The following is a 20254-nucleotide window of genomic DNA, read 5'->3' on the forward strand; positions in this document are numbered from 1 at the left end:
GTTGAAATTTGACTATTTTTGGAAAAATTTTTCTTATTAATTTTATAACTCAATGAAAAAAAATTATTATGAATGATGAAACACATAGTTTTGTAGGAAATTTACTGCTCTATAAAAATGGTCTACTATAATTTTTCGATTAAGCTAAGCGTTTTCGAGATATTCATCGTCAAACATCAATGCATATTAGGGTGGATCAAATAAAATTTTTTTTTTTTTTTTTCGTTTGGTACTCTGAAAAATAGGCTCCTAGACACCTCTAAGAAAACCTCTCCAAAAATCTATTCATAATAATTTTTTTTCATTGAGATATAAAATTCATAAGAAATAAAAAATGTTCCCAAAAATAATCAAACTTTAACTGTTAATATCTTTTAAACGGTTGGGTTTACGAAAAAATCATAAGAGACCATATTTTAGAGCATTCAATTTCCCACAAAACCTAATGAACAAGATATTTTTTCAAGTAGTTGGAAGCGAGATATAAATTTTTTTATCTGATAATAAGAAAAAATAGAAAACCGTTAGGCGGAGGACCTTCCCGTTACAATTAAAAACTCATATTTGGAGAGGCTTTCTTAGAGGTGTCTAGGAACCTATTTTTGCGAGTACCAATTGGAAAAAAAAAAAAATTTTTGAATCAACCTAATGTACATACATACATACATATGTACAAGTGTTAGTATTGGTACCTCATTACAAATATAAGTAAATTAAAGTGTGTTATTTAAAATGTAATTCTATTTCATTTGCTCTGAAAATTCAATTGTCATGTCACATGTAAAATGCTCGACTCTAGCTAAGTAATTCATTCAACTTAAATAATCCTCATTAAAGTAATTCAATTTGACCTCAGCTGACACACTCGCCGGTTGGTGCTAATTAAGCGAGAATTATGCAAGTAACTGTTTAATTATTTAAAATTAATAACAAAGATTTCTAGGCCTACATAAGCGAGTACTTTCATTTATTTGGGTATTTAAGCGAATGCGGCGGCTTATTAACAAATTCACTTTCACCAACACATACATATGCATTTATGTATGTGTGTGTGTGGCTGTGTTTGTGGGTTATTAAATGCACGCAACAAAACAGACATAACCACACCAGCATAGACTCACACACAAGCGCACACATATATATGCTTTATGTGTGTGTGCGTGCCGGAAGCGTAAATAATTACGCGATTTGAGTGCCACAAATGGCGACGAGCCGGAAGTGATGTTTGCCGCTTCGGTGACAAAGGTCCATGCAATGGTCAGCAGCAACTAGCAAACCTGGGGACATGTCACAACACACACATACACACACACACTACATGAAAAGCTTTGTAGTGTAATCACATGTGTGGCGGTTGGCAGCAACAACAACAAAGTCACAGCCATATTGCCATATCTGCAATAAGCCCGGCTCTGTTTGAGCTGCAACGCATTTATCACTCGACAATTAAACGCTTTTGCATTTATTGCATTCTCACATTGCATCGGCACTGACAGTTGCAATGCCTATCTGCTTTAAATGTGAGTGTAGTAGTGTGTGTGTGTGTTGGCACATGAAATCAAAATAGCTCGACAAATATGGTAAAGACCTTTTGGCTGTTGCATGCTGCATATTTGTTGCAAGTGCAATTTATTTATTTATTTATGCGTGTCAACCACATGATTATGGTTGTGAGTCGAAATGTCAACCACAAATGCATATATACACACACATATATGTACATATATATATACGAACGTTTCTGCATGTTTTATTGAATGAAAAAGTGTGTTAATGCGGAGGCCGTACGTTGGCACTTATTGCCGCATATAAATATATGAATTAGTGGCAGATACTGTGCAATATCTGTCACTGCGTACACTGCAAAAAATGATGGAATTAATTAGTAAAATTATTTTTTGAAGATCTTAATAGGCCTTAATGCATCGAAATTGGTCAATAATGGGTATTATTAAAGTTAAATTAGGCCCAATCTGGCCCAACTTAATTAAAAATTTACAGCAAATAACCAAAAACCCAAAATGAAAATATACTTCGGATGAATCGAAGCTATAATATCCTTCACAGGGGCATTTTTTATAGCTGAAAAGGTTATAAAAAGGTGAGCCACGCATAGACAGGTTGCGATACCACATGGAGTTCAGTTGCCAGGTCCAAGGGGAGTAGCCTTCATTTAGGATGCCTGCGCTTGACACGAATTTCAATAGACTCTATGGCCTCATTATTGACACCTCTTCTAGTGTATAATACCGTGGGGACCCAAGATGCTTGTCAAAGCCTGACAAATGTTTCCCGGGTACCTTGCCGTGGTGCAACTTCCAATCGGCTGCGATATCTTGTCGGATCCGATTGACCCTTCGTTTGAGTCTCTTGAGCACTTCCAGGTAAAACTTGGCGTTGACGGTTTGTCCAGGAGGAACAAATTCATGGTGGACGTTTTCACTTTGGATTTGTTCATTCTTCCCTTTTTAGGGCGAGCAGATACCGGCTTTGGTGCCATCGAAACACAGCACTTTTAGCTAAAGCAACATCTGGGTAAGCCTGCTTGATCGTATCAAACTTCGCTGTGGCAGATTTTCCGAGTTTCACCTCTGCTCCAACGAACGCTGCATTTTCGGCTTGCACAACTCACTGAAACACGTCTCGCGAAAATGTTTGCCCTGACTCTCCGGGTGCTCGGAGACAACTGACCAGCCTCTCGTTTGTTAGTTAGGACCGCCCTCTACCGAATCCAGTCGTGGCGCTACGATTTACAGTCGCGGCGGAAAAAATAAGTAATAGGACTTACTTTCCGGACAAACCCTGACTGTACGATATATTGTACATTTGAAAATAAAAACACGCGCTTAACTGAAACTGATAGTAAAATTGAGGCTTTGCTTTTGGCGACTCATGGTCTATTGTGCCCTTACCTAACTATATCACATATGATTACAAAGGTCCAGCAACATAAACAAATCCAGGAACCTGCTGAGCGCAACTGAGGTGATGTGATCTCTGTCCACGTAGATGGAACCTAGGGCCTTGAGCCTGCTTTTGCAAATTGTTGTCGCAGAGCCAGCAGTTTCCGCAAGAGGCTACGCCCTTATTGGACAAATGCTTTCTGAGCAGTGTCCTTAAATACACGAGAATGATTTATTCACGCGAAGCTTACTAAAAGCTAAATTTTGATCGGTCAGTTTGAATGGTAGCTAGATGCTACAGCGTAGCCCTAGTGGGACTATATTTTTTCCAAAGTGATCGTGTGTGAGACGAAGTAGAGTCGAAATCCGTTTTGATGTTTGTAAGTCTGTCCGTATACCAAAGTCCGTGTCTGTCCCGTCCGTCCGTCCGTGCAAGCTGTAACTTGAGTAAAAATTGAGATATCATGATGAAACTTGGTACACGTATTCTTGGCTCCATAAGAAGGTTAAGTTCGAAGATGGGCAAAATCGGCCAACTGTCACGCCCACAAAATGGCGGAAACCGAAAACCTATAAAATTTCATAACTAAGCCATAAATAAAGATATTAAAGTGAAATTTGGCACAAAGGATCGCATTAGGGAGGGGCATATTTGGACGTAATTTTTTTGGAAAAGTGGGCGTGGCCCCGCCCCTACTAAGTTTTTTGTACATATCTCGGAAACTACTATAGCTATGTCAACCAAACTCTACAGAGTCGTTTTCTTCAGGCATTTCCATATACAGTTCAAAAATGGAAGAAATCGGATAATAACCACGCCCACCTCCCACACAAAGGTTATGTTGAAAATCACTAAAAGTGCGTTAACCGACTCACAAACAACGTCAGAAAAACTAAATTTTACGGAAGAAATGACAGAAGGAAGCTGCACCCAGGCTTTTTTTAAAAATTTAAAATGGGCGTGGCCTCGCCCACTTATGGACCAAAAACCATATCTCAGGAACTACCAGACCGATTTCAATGAAATTCGGTATATAATATTTTCTTAACACCCTGATGATATGTACGAAATATAGGTGAAATCGGTTCACAACCACGCCTTCTTCCAATATAACGCTATTTTGAATTCCATCTGATGCCTTCTCTGTATAATATACAAATACGGTATTTGAAAAATATGTAAATGACGGATAATGAAATCTTGATTATCACTTTATCATGCGAGAGTATAAAATGTTCGGTGACACCCGAACTTAGCCCTTCCTTACTTGTTTTTCCTTAGTATTGTTTAGAATTTCATCATGGAAAGATTTACGCCTGAACAAACGAAAGTTCACGTTCTGCAAAGAAAAACTCCAAGTAAATCCGACGTTTTCGACCCAAATTTTGTGCTATGTGAACTTAACCATTAATGGCGACCATTGTCGCGTCTTCATAACAACTATTTGAAGTCTTAAATTGAACCTCGTGATCTGGGCATTTGGTTTCAACAAGATGGCGCCATCTTCCCACACATCACATCAATCAAAGGATTTATTGAGAGAAGACTTCGGTGAGCAGTTAATTTCACGTTTTAGGCAAGTCGATTGGACACCAAGATCGTGTGATAACACACTGTTAGACTCTTTTCTGTGGAGATATGTAAAGTATAAAGTCTATGCGGACATTCTCACTTCGATTCAGACCTTGAGGCTAAACATTACGTGGGTCATTCGCCAGTTGGCAGTCGCAATGCTAGAACGAGTCATTGAAAATTGGACTCAACGGATGGACCATCTGATTTGTAGTCGCGGTCAACATTTGAAAAAGATTATCTTCAAAAAATAAATGCGAAAGGATGTTCTTTCAAATGCTAATAAGCATTCAGCAATAAATTTGAATTTCCTGTGTTTTTTCTTTAAAAAGTAAGAAACTTTGAAATGGAACACCCGTTTTTACTATTTTAAGCTTTAAGAAATGCACATGCAACGGTAAGTTAACATTTTCTCTTGCTAATTCTTTAAATTTGTTGTTATTTTTAAGGATTTCTGCGCTTCACCTCTGTTACAGGCCCGTATCACAGTATTTTCGTCCTCGCGAAGCTTGTGGCACTGATATTAATTACGCGACCGTTGACTTATCAGCGGCAAGTTGCAGTGAACTTAAGCCGGCCAGCGATTTAAATTAACAACCGCAGCGGCAACATGCCACATGCACCATCGCAAGCATACATACACACACGCATGCACTCATTTGTATGTGTGTGCAACAATAATGATAATAATTGCAAGATTTAATTATTTACACAATTTCCATGCAATTTATTTTTTCTCCACATTATAACAAATGTTTGTTTTTGTTTTAATTCATTTTCGTTGCACATCATGTTGCATGAGGCAGACATTTATTGTACATGCTGTTGTTACAACTCATGTTGTTGTTGCTATTACTCTTATATTTGTTGCGGTTGTTGTTGTTATAATTATTGTAGTTGTTGTTGTTATTATTGTTGTACATTTTACTATTGTCGTTGGCCTAACTGTTACAATTGCAGCTGCAGCCGACTGCTGTTTTACGCTTGTTGCCAACACCAATGCCATTGCTATTGTTGTTGTTATTGTTGTTGTGCATTTTGTTGCAATAAATCATGTACAGATTGCAACGTGTTGAGCACACATTTTAAACGCGCACACATACACACATGCATACATTTAAATAAGCGTAAGTACAATTAATGCGACACACACACATACAAACACTTGATTGCATGTGCAACTTAAAGCGTAAATATTTAAGCGCTGCGAATGATTTGCATTGCGCAATGAGCAGCTTTTGTTGCAAAGCAGATTTGTGTGTTGCGCGTGTGTTTGGTGCTGGCTGGCGTTGAGCGCTCTCAATGGCGCATGGAATATTTTACAGTTTGAAGTGGCATTAAATGGCATCGCCAGCAAAAACTATTAGCACACACACACACGCATGGCCACAATATAATTTATACAAGCATTAAATACTCTAATTACGCATTTATTTAACTGCTATTATTCACTTTCCCACACAGACGCGCCGGCAACCTCACACCCCCGCGCAATGCGACATGGCCGCGGACGCTGTGTTGAGCGCGCGACCAATTTGTGGTTTCGTTGTTGCACGGTTTTCGACACCAAAAAATGCCAAATATTTTAATTTTGTTTATTTTAAACTGACAAGATATATTTTGCTCACTCCATGCGCGAATAGCAACAACATTGAAAAGCTCGTGGAGTGTTCATGGGGTACACGAAGCCTGTATTGTATTAAATTCATCACCGATAAGCCTTAGAAGTTTTTAAAAATTGCAACAAAATTCACAATTAAAATCAGTTTGATTGCTCGTATTGTTTTCATAATGAAACCGACCAATTTGCTAGTCGAATTTAGACATAACATCCAATTATTACTATCATATTAAATTGTAAAGACCAGCTGATGCTCAGCTAAGCATTTTCTGTATATTTATATGCAGAAAACTTTAATCAAAAATCCCCGCAGAGTCCAGTAAAAAGTTAGCAGGAAGTTTGCAATCAAGTTTGGAAAGTTGTAATAAAGTTTTGCTAGAAAAGTTGCATACATATTTACTATTTAATTTCGATAAAAATTAGGTTATCTTTTATATTTCAGTATTTGGCAACCCTAGAGTTCCAATCTGACAACTCAAAACTTTATCGTAATGTTTAACATTTTTGATCTCATACATACTCAGAACGTTTTGACGTAGCAATGCTACTTGTGTTGTTCACAGTGACTTAAAATATTCATTTCATTATTACTTTCGACAATTATTTTTTGGGCACTATCTCACCAATAGTGCATTGACGAACTCAATTCAATTTTTGGTAATGAAACCGTATCAAAGACCAGTGTATATCAATGGTTTGGTGAATTCAAGCGAGGTCGTAGATCACTCTAAGGCGAATTTCGTGAATATGATCCAAAATCAATTGTAGTTCCGAAAACTATTGCTGCTGAGCGCAAACTTATATTACAAGTTCGTCTTGTGACCCATCAGATATAGGCATTAGTGGCTTCAACATAGATTCAATATTGGATGAACATTTGACTGCAAAAAATGTGTACACGTTGGAAACCAAGTCATTTTTTAATCGCTCAAAAAAGCCTCGTGTCGATTGGTAGAGAGGAATGTTAACAAAATACGATAGCGGTCTATAACATGATGACAGGTGACGAAGCCTGGATTTATTTGTATGAACCTGAAAGTTAACAGCGGTCCACTGTATTGGTCTTTCAACATGAGCCGAATCCAAAAAAAGTTATTCAGACTGGGTTGCCCGTTTTTTTTTAGAAAAATTATACATTATGCAGAGGTACTACTAGAACAACGGAGGACAGTATATTTTAACAGTTACACAATCATTTGTTTGTCTGTTATCTTTCAAGAAATCAAGAAGTCTAACCGCTGAAGGCGAATCACTCTATTCCACGACAATGCGAGCTCTCACACATCGACAAAAATAATTGCATTTTTGAGCACTTAAGACATCGGTTAGATGAGTAAAGCACTGTAAAGTATTGATTGAGTGCCGAATGACTTCTTTTTATTCCTATATGTAAAAAAGGAACTAAGAGGTCAACATTTTTCGACACCTGAGCGATGAAGATACCGCAATCAGAGCGGTGAAAGTGCTTCGACAATTGGTTCAAAACTTTCAGACATTTTTCTAAATTGCTCAAAAACCCGTTTGCACCCATTTGGAAACAAAACGATTCTCGATTTATGGGTGCCACACGAGAGATCGCAAAAAAGCCTCTTGAAGGTTCATTGGAATCAGTGAATCCCAACAAAATCGATCCATTTCTAAGGCGGATGGTTCTAGTCAAATCACGGGAAGCCAGCGCAAACGGTGGATAAGCTAGGATTGACGGTCAGGAAGGCTTGCTATGTGTTAACTAACATTGCCAGGGAATTATCTACTACGAACTAACCCCCTACGCCCAAACTCTTAATTCCCACTTTTCAACAATTGAACCGGTAAGCCTAGAAACTACAAGCCTTGCGTAATATGAGAGGAAATGTGTTTCATCAGTATGACGCTAGAACACCTGCTGCGATAGTGACTCGCTAAAAGCAAAGTCATTTCGACTACTTGTATATAATGTTCAAACATTTGTTAAGTACTTTATTCCGTTTTTTTAAAGGTTGCCTTATTGTAAAGTATTGTATTGATAATTTTTTTGTTTTTCTATATGTTGTAGATATAGAAAACTTGACATACCTGAACTTACCCTGTAGAGAAGTATCAAACTATTTAGAAAATAATAACTGCTTACAACTATAAAGTCTTGACCAAAATCACACCAGACAGATAAACTCCAGACTTTCACCATAGAAGGAACTACCATATTTAGCAAAGAGAACTAAATTTTTTACTGGTCTGTAAGTAGCATGCTTCCGTACAAAATCTGGTAATCGCCACGTAGACCTTAAAATCAAAACCTAAAAATCCCAGCAGCTTGTATAGAAAAGTCAGTTCCACAAGGCTATTTACTTGAATTTTCATATCAGTTTATTAATGTAATTAAAAATAATTAGAGAAAGAAAAGAACATGACATGATAAATGATGGAAATAATTATCTTAAAACGTTATTATCCATCGATTATATTTTTTATTCAGCTTTTCGATACAATTTTCGTAGTAATATTAATGTTTTCGTTTAAAAAAAGAACCCTGTCTAAGAGAATTCTTTTTAGTGACTATTAACTTGAGAGCTAAAAACAAGAAAAAGTTCCTTTTGGGGTAAGATCCCAAAAATACCTTTTTATAAACGCGGAGGAAAATTATTCCACGGACAACCCAAAAGTGTAGTACACCCTGATGCATAAGAGGTAGACTCAAGCGAAATTCATTATCCATTATCGTCGCAAATATCAAGATCTTCAATAAAGTGAACCTTCATTGTGTGAACCTGTCATTTCATAACTCCTCAGAACTACTCTTTATTAGCCTTCTAATGTCTATATTTTATCTAATTTCATCCGATTAAACTATTTCCAAAATTCTTCCATATTATCCTCTACAAACTTAATCCTCTTAGTACCAATGTTCTCATATATTAATATATGTAAAATTATTTTAAATTGCTTCAACCGCTTCCAAATGGCCCGCATTGCAAAATCAATGAAATGTGGTGAGTTTATATAATTAAAAGAATTTGCGGTTACTCGTTGTAATGAACTGTAAGGATCACAAGTGTTTGTTTTACAGTGCAATTTATGTATATGTATGTATGTGGGCGTAAAGCTAATGTATACCCAGTAAGCGAAACATGTTGTACTAGTCACAAAAAAATTTTAAAACTTTTATAATATTTTATTATTCACCACCATAATAAAATTGTTAATTTCATCGCAGATGGATAGCTTCTGCTCACACACCAGATATATGTATATCTACAATATCGAATAGTTATGTATAAAAGCTGAGATAGCCAGATAAGTAGCCCTCCATATTCAATAATTGGTAATCCGCCACTCTCTGGTTTGATAAGAGATCCACTAATACATATAAGTTAAAGTTATCCACAAAACATATACCCAAATAAAATGCAATTTTGTCTTCAAACAATACCAAACCAAGCCAATGTATATACATAAATATATAATATCAACCAAATAGCCGTGAGTCTACCAACTAATAGATAACAATAATGTGGCTACAACAACAAACAATAATAAACTTTAGTAAGTGAATTATGCTGTGAATATTTACATACATAAATATATAAGTAGCTGCTGCCATTCACAATGCGCTCATGGTTATATCCGCCTGTAGCGATATTAACAGCTGACACATTTAAGCAAAATTGCAGTAAATTAAGTATGAATTCTACATTGCGGTGCAATTAAGTGGCGAGAGTTTATATTGAGTTCAATAAGCGTAATCAGCAATTTAAGCACATATTTATATGCACACATATGTATATGTGTATGCAGCTATGGATCGATTTCATGCATGCTATCTACATACATATGTGTATATCCTGTTATGAAAGGAAAATCAGTTGAGATGCAACAACAATCACTTTTAGTTGCAATAAAATTTAATAAGCAGACATTGTACACACTGTTATTCGAAATTAGTGTTTAAGTAAATTTAAATTGTACAATACTTCACTTAAAATGGCTGAATTTCAGGTTTCTTATGATTTATAGGTATACAAGTATATGTATATGTACATATGTACATATCTCGAATGTCAGTATTTTATGCGTCTGTTGATTTTGTCAAATTTACGTTTACTTTAACGGTATGTTTATTAGCCAAGATTTTCCTAAATGTAGGCAATAAAGGAATTTAAAGCGTTTGCAGTTGCTTTGCATTTCACTTCAACAATGTGGCCTACATTTAGGAGCATATTCAAGAAATGGGTGGATATATTATTTTTAGTAAAATTGTTAAATTTTTTGTAAAAGATTTATATCTTATTTTAGATAAATCAAATACATACCAATTTTAATGGAAATAAATCTGAAAATATATAAAAATATTATTAAAGTTGGTAGAGTAGAGTTTTGATTTATATTTTAAACTTTATAGCTGGAATAAAAAAAAATACGAAAGTCTCGAATATGTATAATTTACACTATGAAATGCTGTATACCTCAAAGATGTATCATTTCTAGAATTTTGAGAATAAAAACTACAAGTAATCTGCGGCATTAAAAACATATCTATGGCTAAAGGTTCAGAAAATGCGTTTTTCAATCTTCAATAAAACTTCGTTAATATTCTGAATGTTTATCAACTTATTCGAATTGCTCTAAATTTCTTCTAAATCAATATTATCGAAATAAAATAAAATAATGCCTTTAGTTTTTATATTATAAGACAAAAGGACTAGCTTCGATAGCACAAATGGAATTACATACATACTGTATATCTTCAAACTCTTCAAAGGAATTTCGATTAGTGATAGTTAGAAATATTACTGTAACATATTGTTGAAACCGCAAATTTTTATTCAAACAAAAATATGTATTTCAATAAAATAATCCGATTTTCAACACGTTCAATTTTCAGGATTCGAAAATAATTTCGAAATTCGAACTTCATAAATATTGATTTTTAATTTTTTTCTTAGAATTAAACCATTTTAAAGCTATTTCGAAATATTTAAAATTTAAAATTTCAAAAATTTCAAAAATATTTAAAATTTCAGATTTCGAAAATATTTTTGAAGTTCATACGTAAGCGAAAATATGGACTTTTGTTTTTTTATAGAATGAAATTATTTTATAGCTATTTGACGGTATTTCGAAATACCGGATTTGAAAACGTTTTCGAACTTTATAAGCGAAAATTAACAGATTTGATTACTTTCTAAAATTAAGATTAATCAATTGTTCTTCGAATTATTTCGAAACTACTTTCGAACATGATGCTTGTGTAATCGAAAATATAAAATTTTAATTTTTTTTAGAAACAAACAATTTTAATATTACTTCGAAATATTTCGAATTTCGAGATTAAAAAATATTCTAGAACTCAATAATCGAGAAGAACGAGTTGTACATTTCTCTTAGAATTAATAAGCTTTAAGGCTATTCCGAAGTATATTAAAACTTTTTCGAACATTCAATAGTTTATATAACATCGTAATTGTTATTTTCAGAGAAATTTTATGATCTCCTTCAAAAAACAGTTTAAAATTTACAAAATTCGTAGCAAGTAAATATACATAATTTGTGTAATTACGAAGTTAAAGTGTAAGAAATGTGCAAGTCCGAAATAGCGGGTTTTGCTAAATTTTATATGAAAAATTTCATATTTGCATACATGTGCACATACATATGTATGTCCACATTATATGTATATATGTATGTACATTTATTTAATAAAACAGTATCTCCAAACAATTTTAGGCGTTCTGTTCAAAAATAATTATATTGGATTTCAAATTTTCTATAAACAGAAAATTTTCAAAATTTTCGAAATTCATATTAAAATCAAAAATTTAAATAGGCATTGCCGCTAATTCAATTACAACTTCGAATATTACTATTATATGCTCCATGTGGTTTATGGTTTTCGAGTTTTGCACACATACACAATTTTCGAAAATTTCGAAATTCATTTTAAAGTCAAAAGAATTAATTGGCATTCCTGCGAATTCAATTATAACTTCGAATATTACTATTATAGTTCGTTAATTTTTGATATAGCTTTTGGATTTTGGATTATCGAAAATTTCGAAATTCATATTGAAGTCAAAAAATAAAGTGTCACCTCTTCGATTCCATATAATTTGGGAAAAAGCGTTTAATAATTAGAATTAGCATTGAAACCCGTTACTCCCCGATAATAGTAGCTTTTAAAACAAATTTCGGGATTGTGTGACAAAGATTGTAGTCATGTTTGCTTCTACGTGAGTTTGATTGTAGGCACGTCTATCAGCAATCAATAGTGATTAATTTGATTAGGTGCTCAACAAGTCGCGCTGTAATAATTCTCTCTAATAACAAATAAGCATTTATGTATGTATGTATGTGCGAGTATTATTTTATTGATATATGAGTAAAGATCTAAAAATAAATCATATTACTTTGAGCTGATATATGTACCTGCATGTTTACAAATTTTGAATATGGAAATAGTTTTCTACATACATACATATATGCATAAATAATTATAATTTATATATTTGTAGGTAATGTTGAGGCGTATAAGAAATGTTGAAGCATTGTGGTAAAAATTTTAAAATCTCAGCGGTAACAGATGTATATGGTAGATACTACTATAAAATTGTGGTTAACGAAATTAAGGTTCATACATACATAATTATATCGTCACCTAAAATGCAAAACAACGTATCATCAAAAATCAAACATCATATCACATATGTATATTTTGAATAAAACTTTCAGCTTCCGCTGTCAGACATAACCAATATATAACCAATACATAACCAATACATAACCAATATATAACCATTTTATAACCAAAACTCAAATTTTATTTCAATATGAGTGGTTTCTCTTTTATTGTTTTTCCTTCGCATTTAAACTTATGAAAAGTGATGTTACGTTATTTTGCATTTTATGTCACGATATAATTATTTAGTTATGAAGAGACTACTTGGTGAGAATTAATTTTGACATTGCGTGGGTCCAAAATTGTATGCCAAAATGTCATGCGATAAATTATGATGTTCCAGTACTAAAAATAACGCATGCGATATTTGTGTAAATAATTCTATATTTGTATGTATGTAATAATTTTTATGTACATATGTGCATGCTACATACATATGTACTATATACAATTTTATTAACCCACATGCATACATACATATGTATTTACAAATTTTTATTATTCTTGTATCAGCGCCAGAAAAAAGATCTTTTAACAAGGTCAAGTGGTAAATGTGAAGAAATTTTTATGTAAATATCTTTGTTTGTGTGTTTGTAAGTAAACAACAGCAACAATGAGTGGAAATCACGGTGTGAGTCTGGAGTTTCATTTTATCACTACAAAAACACTTTAACAGTTGATTGTACATACTTATGTCTGTATGTATTTATATGGCAGTACCTGTGTCAGCGCTGCGTTGTTGTATGTCATAAGTCATGACTCACCGGCGCCGTAGATAATATTATACAAAAGTAAAATGAGAAAACAACAACTAACATACAGCGATTTCTTTCTGTGAGTGAAAGATACGCGGCGGGCGCATACATACTGACAAATATTATTGCAAATGTTGACGAAAATACATATATATTATTACAAATGTATATATTTAATAAATATAAATATGTAACTGAGTTTGCTGTTAAATTTAATGAGCATAATTGAATGAATTACGACTTTTGTGCTCTCACGCACACTCTCACACACTAATAACCGTGGGCGAAGCAAGCAAATGCAGCGCTGAGTGTGAGCGCGCATTCGTTTGCACAGCAATTTGCCGAGCGCACATTTTTACTAAGCACAGAAGGAGAGCGTAAGCATTTTACTAGCCACCACTGTGCCGTGAAGTGAACGCTGATCGCTCAGAGTGAGATCACAGTTGGAACAGGGTTATCAGCAATGACTTAGCGGCTTATTAGTGGAAGAGAGTTGAATTGTACAACGCTCCACGACCATCAGAGTGAGCGCACTACATGATCAAGTTAAAGTATCTTTGTATCCAACAAACTACCTACACTGGCGGCCTACAAAGCGCACCTAGCACAGCGTTGAGCATTTGTAGTATTTGTTGAGATTCCAAAGCGTTTGGGTGTGTTTTCCTGCTACGCGTTGTCGCCGTGCTGTCATCGTCACGACCACTGCAAAGATTGAAAGTGTATTGAGTAGAGAAAAAGAGCAAAAATCGAAAAAAAAATCGCTGTTTGAATGTAAAAACACGCTGGCCACTCAAAAATTGGCAAAATTTCAAGAAAATACCACAACAACAACAAATCAAGGTGTAGCACATTCGAAAGGTGGCTGAGTGACGCGCGAATTGTTGACATTGAATTTGTGCCGCAACGCCTTTGGAACAGAAAAAAAAAAATATAAAAAAAAATTAAATTTTTTTCTGAATTTTAATTTGAAGCGTTGTGTAATCGTCACAACAAACGGCTGCTGAACAGACGCAAACTGGTTAGCTGGCTGGCTTTTAATTAGTGAAACGGCTAAAAGTGAAATAAGAAGAAAATTCCGGACTACGAACAAGTGGAGAGCAAATTGTGTTTAACTAGGCAATAAACACAGACACACACACCCACATACACTTACATATGTATGTGTACACATGAAAAATTTTAATCGACTAAGCGAGTGTGCAATCGAAGAGATACAGCAATACCGCAGTCATCGCCCCTCAAACCGCAAACAAGTCCTCCAACACTTCAACTCCAACGCACCAAGCCAACAACAATTTCAGTGAAAAGAAACTGGTCAATCAAGCAGATAATTCTTAGAAGACACATAGGCTGCAGTAAACTGAAACAACAATAAAGAGACACAAATGACAAAATATATAAAATTAATGAAAAAACAACAAATAAAGTACGTCACAATAACAAAAACATAAAAAATTAATTTTTAATCATTGCAACAACAAAAAGTTACTACTACTACAACAACAAAAATAAAAAATAATTATATCAAGAAAAAGTGGCAACAAAAAATAGTACAACAACAACAACAATAAAAACATTGTAATAACAACAAAATAACAAGATATTAAACATAACAAAGTTTACAACAACAAAGACAAAGAAAAATATATTTAAAATCAATAATAACAAAAATCTGGCAAAGCAACAACAAGAAAATTATTAAAAAAAATATAAAAACCGAAATATTTCAAAACCACAATAACGCACATATTAAAAAACAACAACAACAACGAAGAAGTGTATAGCAACAACGAAAATATTGTACAAAAACAAGAAAATTTAAAAAAATATTACTAAAACAACAACAACAAAACCACAAACGCAAACAACTTGAGTGCAACCCAGCCACCAACAACAACAACATAAATCCACCCAGCACCTCAACAACCAACCGCAACACCACAAATCCCCCACCATGCAAGCCATCAAGTGTGTCGTCGTCGGCGATGGTGCCGTCGGTAAGACTTGCCTCCTCATCAGTTACACAACAAATGCCTTTCCCGGCGAATATATTCCCACCGTCTTCGACAATTACTCGGCCAATGTGATGGTCGATGCGAAACCAATTAATTTGGGACTCTGGGATACGGCCGGTCAAGAGGATTACGATCGTTTGCGACCACTTTCCTATCCACAGACAGATGTCTTCCTCATCTGTTTTTCGCTGGTGAATCCAGCCTCTTTCGAGAACGTACGCGCCAAATGGTATCCCGAAGTACGTCATCACTGCCCCAATGTACCGATCATATTGGTCGGCACGAAGCTGGATTTGCGCGACGACAAGGCGACCATTGAGAAATTGAAGGAGAAGAAACTGACGCCCATCACATATCCGCAGGGTTTGGCTATGGCCAAGGAGATCGGTGCTGTTAAGTATCTGGAATGTTCGGCGTTGACGCAGAAGGGCTTGAAGACGGTCTTCGATGAGGCCATACGTTCGGTGCTGTGTCCGGTGATGCGGGTCAAGCGTTCGCGCAAATGTGCGCTGTTGTAAGTGCTACTATTGGTGGTGTGTGGACGGACGCAGTGCGGCGAAGGTGTTGCCAACTTTTCAAGTGTAAGATGTTTTGACGAATTAGAAAAAATCGCTTCGGCTTCTTGTTTTTTTTTATTACTATTTTTTGAAGATCTAAAGACAAATTTTGCATGCAATGAGTGTGTTTCTATCATTTTGTAAGCAATGCTGTTTAATTTTAGTGAATACTATTGTGTCTATTATGCTTTAGGAACATGTAATATATCTAACAGAAGCGAAAAGCAAGAAAGAAAAAACAGAAAGCGTAAAAAATAAAAACTTATTTAAGAAAATGAAAACTCAGCGCAGAAATTATTGGAATTTTTATTATTAACTAATTAATGCACCGTATGTGTGGTACATACATACATATATGTATATATGTACATATGCAGTATAAAATGTGTAAAAGTGTGAGTGTATGTGTGTGTTAGCAGCAAAGCGCATATTTTAGATTTTTCGCATTTTTATTTCAACTTTTTCTTTTTATTTTCAATTATTTTTATTTTTTTCTCTCTTACATTAGTTTGTAACTCATAAATACGAATGCATAGCGCAGCGCAAAACAACAACTTCACATATACAGATGCATACATAGTATGTACAACAAAAACAACAACAAAAGCCAGACCAAAGTAAAAGCTTACTTAATTTCAATTCAACTTCACAGAGTTTATCTGAAACAAACCTCAGCTCAGCTGGTTTTATGAGTTGCCCACACGCTCAGAGTGATATAGTGAGATAAAGAGAGAAAGAGAGCACAGTTTGTATTGTATGCCAGCCAACAAACTGCGAAAGTGAGTGGAGAAACGTGTAAATTAAAAGTATGCGAGAATGTTGTCATAAAAAATTTAATTATTAAAAAAAATGTCTGCTTTTTTAAATATAAAAATTAAGTCATTTTAAAAGTGTTCTGGATTTTTCCAAATTTCTGCAAGTTTTGTTTACAAACATTACACATTGATGATGATGGAGAATTAAAAATTCTTTTGAATTAAAAAATGCGAACATTTCGAAGAAATGTGTGCGAAAAATTTTAAGAATGTGCATAACTTCGGCTGCCTAGCAAAATATTGAAATAATAAATAAAAAAAAAAAATCCTTATCTAGCATATCATTTTAAGCCGCAATATTTTTCCGAAAAGCCATTAACTGTTTTTAAATTAAACTTTTTAGATATCAGAAAAAAATTAAGCATCGGTTGATGTGATGTCAGCAAGACAGCTGTTTGCGGAGTCAATAACTGCTTATATCGGGTGATTTTTTAAGAGCTTGATAACTTTTTTAAAAAAAAACGCATAAAATTTGCAAAATCTCATCGGTTCTTTATTTGAAACGTTAGATTGGTTCATGACATTTACTTTTTGAAGATAATTTCATTTAAATGTTGACCGCGGCTGCGTCTTAGGTGGTCCATTCGGAAAGTCCAATTTTGGGCAACTTTTCGAGCATTTCGGCCGGAATAGCCCGAATTTCTTCGGAAATGTTGTCTTCCAAAGCTGGAATAGTTGCTGGCTTATTTCTGTAGACTTTAGACTTGACGTAGCCCCACAAAAAATAGTCTAAAGGCGTTAAATCGCATGATCTTGGTGGCCAACTTACGGGTCCATTTCGCTGAACAAAATTTGTCGATAAAAAAGCGGATTTTCTGCCAACTTTTCTAGGGCCCATTCACTGAAAATTCGACGTTGTGGCAGATCGTTCGGCTTCAGTTCTTGCACGAGCTGTATTTTATACGGTTTTACACCAAGATCTTTGCGTAAAATCTTCCATGTGGTCGAATAACACAAACCCAATTGCTGCGAACGGCGACGAATCGACATTTCACGGTCTTCAGCCACACTCTCAGAAACGCACTGTATGCATTCGTGTGGTTGGTTTAATGTCCAATAAAGTAAACTGAGTGCGAAACTTGGTCACAATCGCATTAATTGTTTGCTCACTTGGTCGATTATGTAGACCATAAATCGGACGTAAAGCGCGAAACACATTTCGAACCGAACACTGATTTTGGTAATAAAATTCAATGATTTGCAAGCGTTGCTCGTTAGTAAGTCTATTCATGATGAAATGTCAAAGCATACTGAGCATCTTTCTCTTTGACACCATGTCTGAAATCCCACGTGATCTGTCAAATACTAATGCATGAAAATCCTAACCTCAAAAAAATCACCCGATATTTTGTATGTCAGTTTTCACACATTCTCGATTGTAGTCACGTAAATCCGATTACTGTTTGAGAACTCTTTGATAATAATGGAATTTATGTGCTAATGAAAGAAGGCAGTACAATGTTTCGGCAGTAATTAAATTACTAAAAACAAGTTAATAGTGATACATGGTTAACAATCAGCTGATTCTTCACTTTCTCTTTTTCTATCTTTTCAGAGATCTTAATCCCTCTTTAAAACTCAGTTAGTTAGATTAATTTTTACAAATGACTTTCAGTTTTATCAATAAATTGAAAATTAGCTTTTAAACTATATAATTATTACTTTCGAAAATAACAAAAGCAACATATTGTCACCTAAAACGAAAAACAATGTGTCAAAAAAAATCGAAATTGATTTCACTACTTCATATTACATATACTATATGTAGCATAAAATTTCAGATTCCGCTGTCATATATAACCAATATATAACCAATACATAACCAGTATACAATCGAATACATAACCAATATATAACCAATATGTAACCAATACATAACCACTATATAAATTTTATAACCAAAACTAAAATATTGTTTTCATAAGAGTGGTTTCCATTATATCGTTTTTTTCTTCGCCTGTAAACCTTTGAAAATCATGTTACGTTATTTTATTTTAGGTGACGATATTTAGATTTATTTGTGATGAAATAATTAACAGAATTATTAAACCACAAATTAAACTCCATAGCTCGAACTTCTATAACTCGAAGTTCTCCAGAACTCGAACTCTTGAATTGGCAATAGAAGTCAAATTTCAAAAAATTTCATTCCATAAATTGATTTTAGGAAAGTACAACCGTATTATCAGGCAGTCTTTGCAGGAGTAAAAAACAAAAATAAGTGGACAATTACATATACTTGTATGGTATGTATAATTGCTTTTTCAAATGTATTTTTCACAGTATGCTTTCAATTTTGTATTAAAAAAAGTCTCAAGCGTTTTTAATAAACTTTACATATGAGAGGGTCAAATGCAGCAAAAGCTTCAATCACTTAATTTTTAAACCACAAGCGATCATTTGCCAGACAAATTTATGCACTTAAAGTTTTAAAATCATTAAAAGTACTTGGCTGCAGTTCTAAGTGGACTAAATATTTTAAGAAATTTTTGACTTGACTTCGAAACTTTTAACCCTAAAGTTAGTGACTTAAAGTGTTTGTTATTAAAACGAATTGAGTGACAATTAAAGTCAAAAAGTTGTAGACTTTGAAGTTAGAACACAATTTCTCATACGTAGATTTTAAAAGCTCTCAAAGAGGCTAGGGATTGTAAATAATAATAAAGTTGTCTTATTACAGAAAATTCTTGAATTTTGCAAATTTTTTGCTTTTGATTCTAACACCGTTTTCAGATTACACAGTACAACAGCTAATCTGGGGGGTAAGAAATTCCAAGTCAGGGTGATGGTACTAGCTTAGTATAGTAAAACCCTCAAAGGTTTTGGAGTTCGTATGTCTCAGTTTTTTTTATGACCTTTTAAATTTTTTCCTTATCTTGATGTTTTTTCGCTTAGTTGTAACATTTTGGCAAAAACGTAGTTTAACATAACTCGCGAACCACTTGTCCGATTTTGATGAAACAAATTTAAAAAAATTAAGAATTACAATTTCTATTTGTTTTTATTCAAAAAAGTGTCATTTATCGGCTTTTTTTTTTATAAATTTTCTCCAATAACTCCAGACTTCTGGCCATAAACTACTAAAAAAATAAAGTAAACATTTTTATAATTTTTTATTTTTATTTTATTTATTTATTTTTATTTATTTTAATAAATTTTGCCTAGACTTTTTCGTTGGTGGTTGTTCGACAACAGACAATAATCCCAAAAATGTTCCACAGTGTTATTTGACATAATTTTGGCAACCGGATGTTATGTAGTTGATTACTAAATTTTACCGCTTAATCAATTAACAGGGTACTCGAAATTATAAGCATTTATTAAGGCTGAAAAGAAAGAATACAATGCAATGATAAGAGACAG

At 34.0% G+C, this 20254-nt stretch overlaps 2 protein-coding genes across 2 annotated transcripts in view; one reads left to right on the forward strand and one right to left on the reverse strand.

The window, feature by feature from the left end:
- The window catches only part of LOC126762469 (putative uncharacterized protein DDB_G0282129), a 149057-nt gene that overhangs the window by 63051 nt on the left and 65752 nt on the right, over positions 1-20254 (reverse strand). Inside the window, exon 3 of the mRNA XM_050479240.1 lies at positions 10387-10406. The gene's annotated coding sequence lies outside the window, so the exon portion shown is untranslated. The remainder of the gene's footprint in view (positions 1-10386; positions 10407-20254) is intronic.
- On the forward strand, positions 14114-16370 carry LOC126762484 (ras-related protein Rac1). Its single transcript, XM_050479260.1, has one exon. The coding sequence runs from the start codon at positions 15459-15461 to the stop codon at positions 16035-16037; it is 579 nt and encodes a 192-aa protein (XP_050335217.1). The 5' UTR covers positions 14114-15458; the 3' UTR covers positions 16038-16370.

Source organism: Bactrocera neohumeralis, chromosome 6, assembly GCF_024586455.1.
Source record: "Bactrocera neohumeralis isolate Rockhampton chromosome 6, APGP_CSIRO_Bneo_wtdbg2-racon-allhic-juicebox.fasta_v2, whole genome shotgun sequence".
Classification (NCBI taxonomy): Eukaryota; Metazoa; Arthropoda; class Insecta; order Diptera; family Tephritidae; genus Bactrocera; species Bactrocera neohumeralis.

Excerpts from the sequence above, each read along its gene's own strand:
- LOC126762484 (XM_050479260.1), top strand. The coding sequence starts at position 15,459 with ATGCAAGCCATCAAGTGTGTCGTCGTCGGCGATGGTGCCGTCGGTAAG.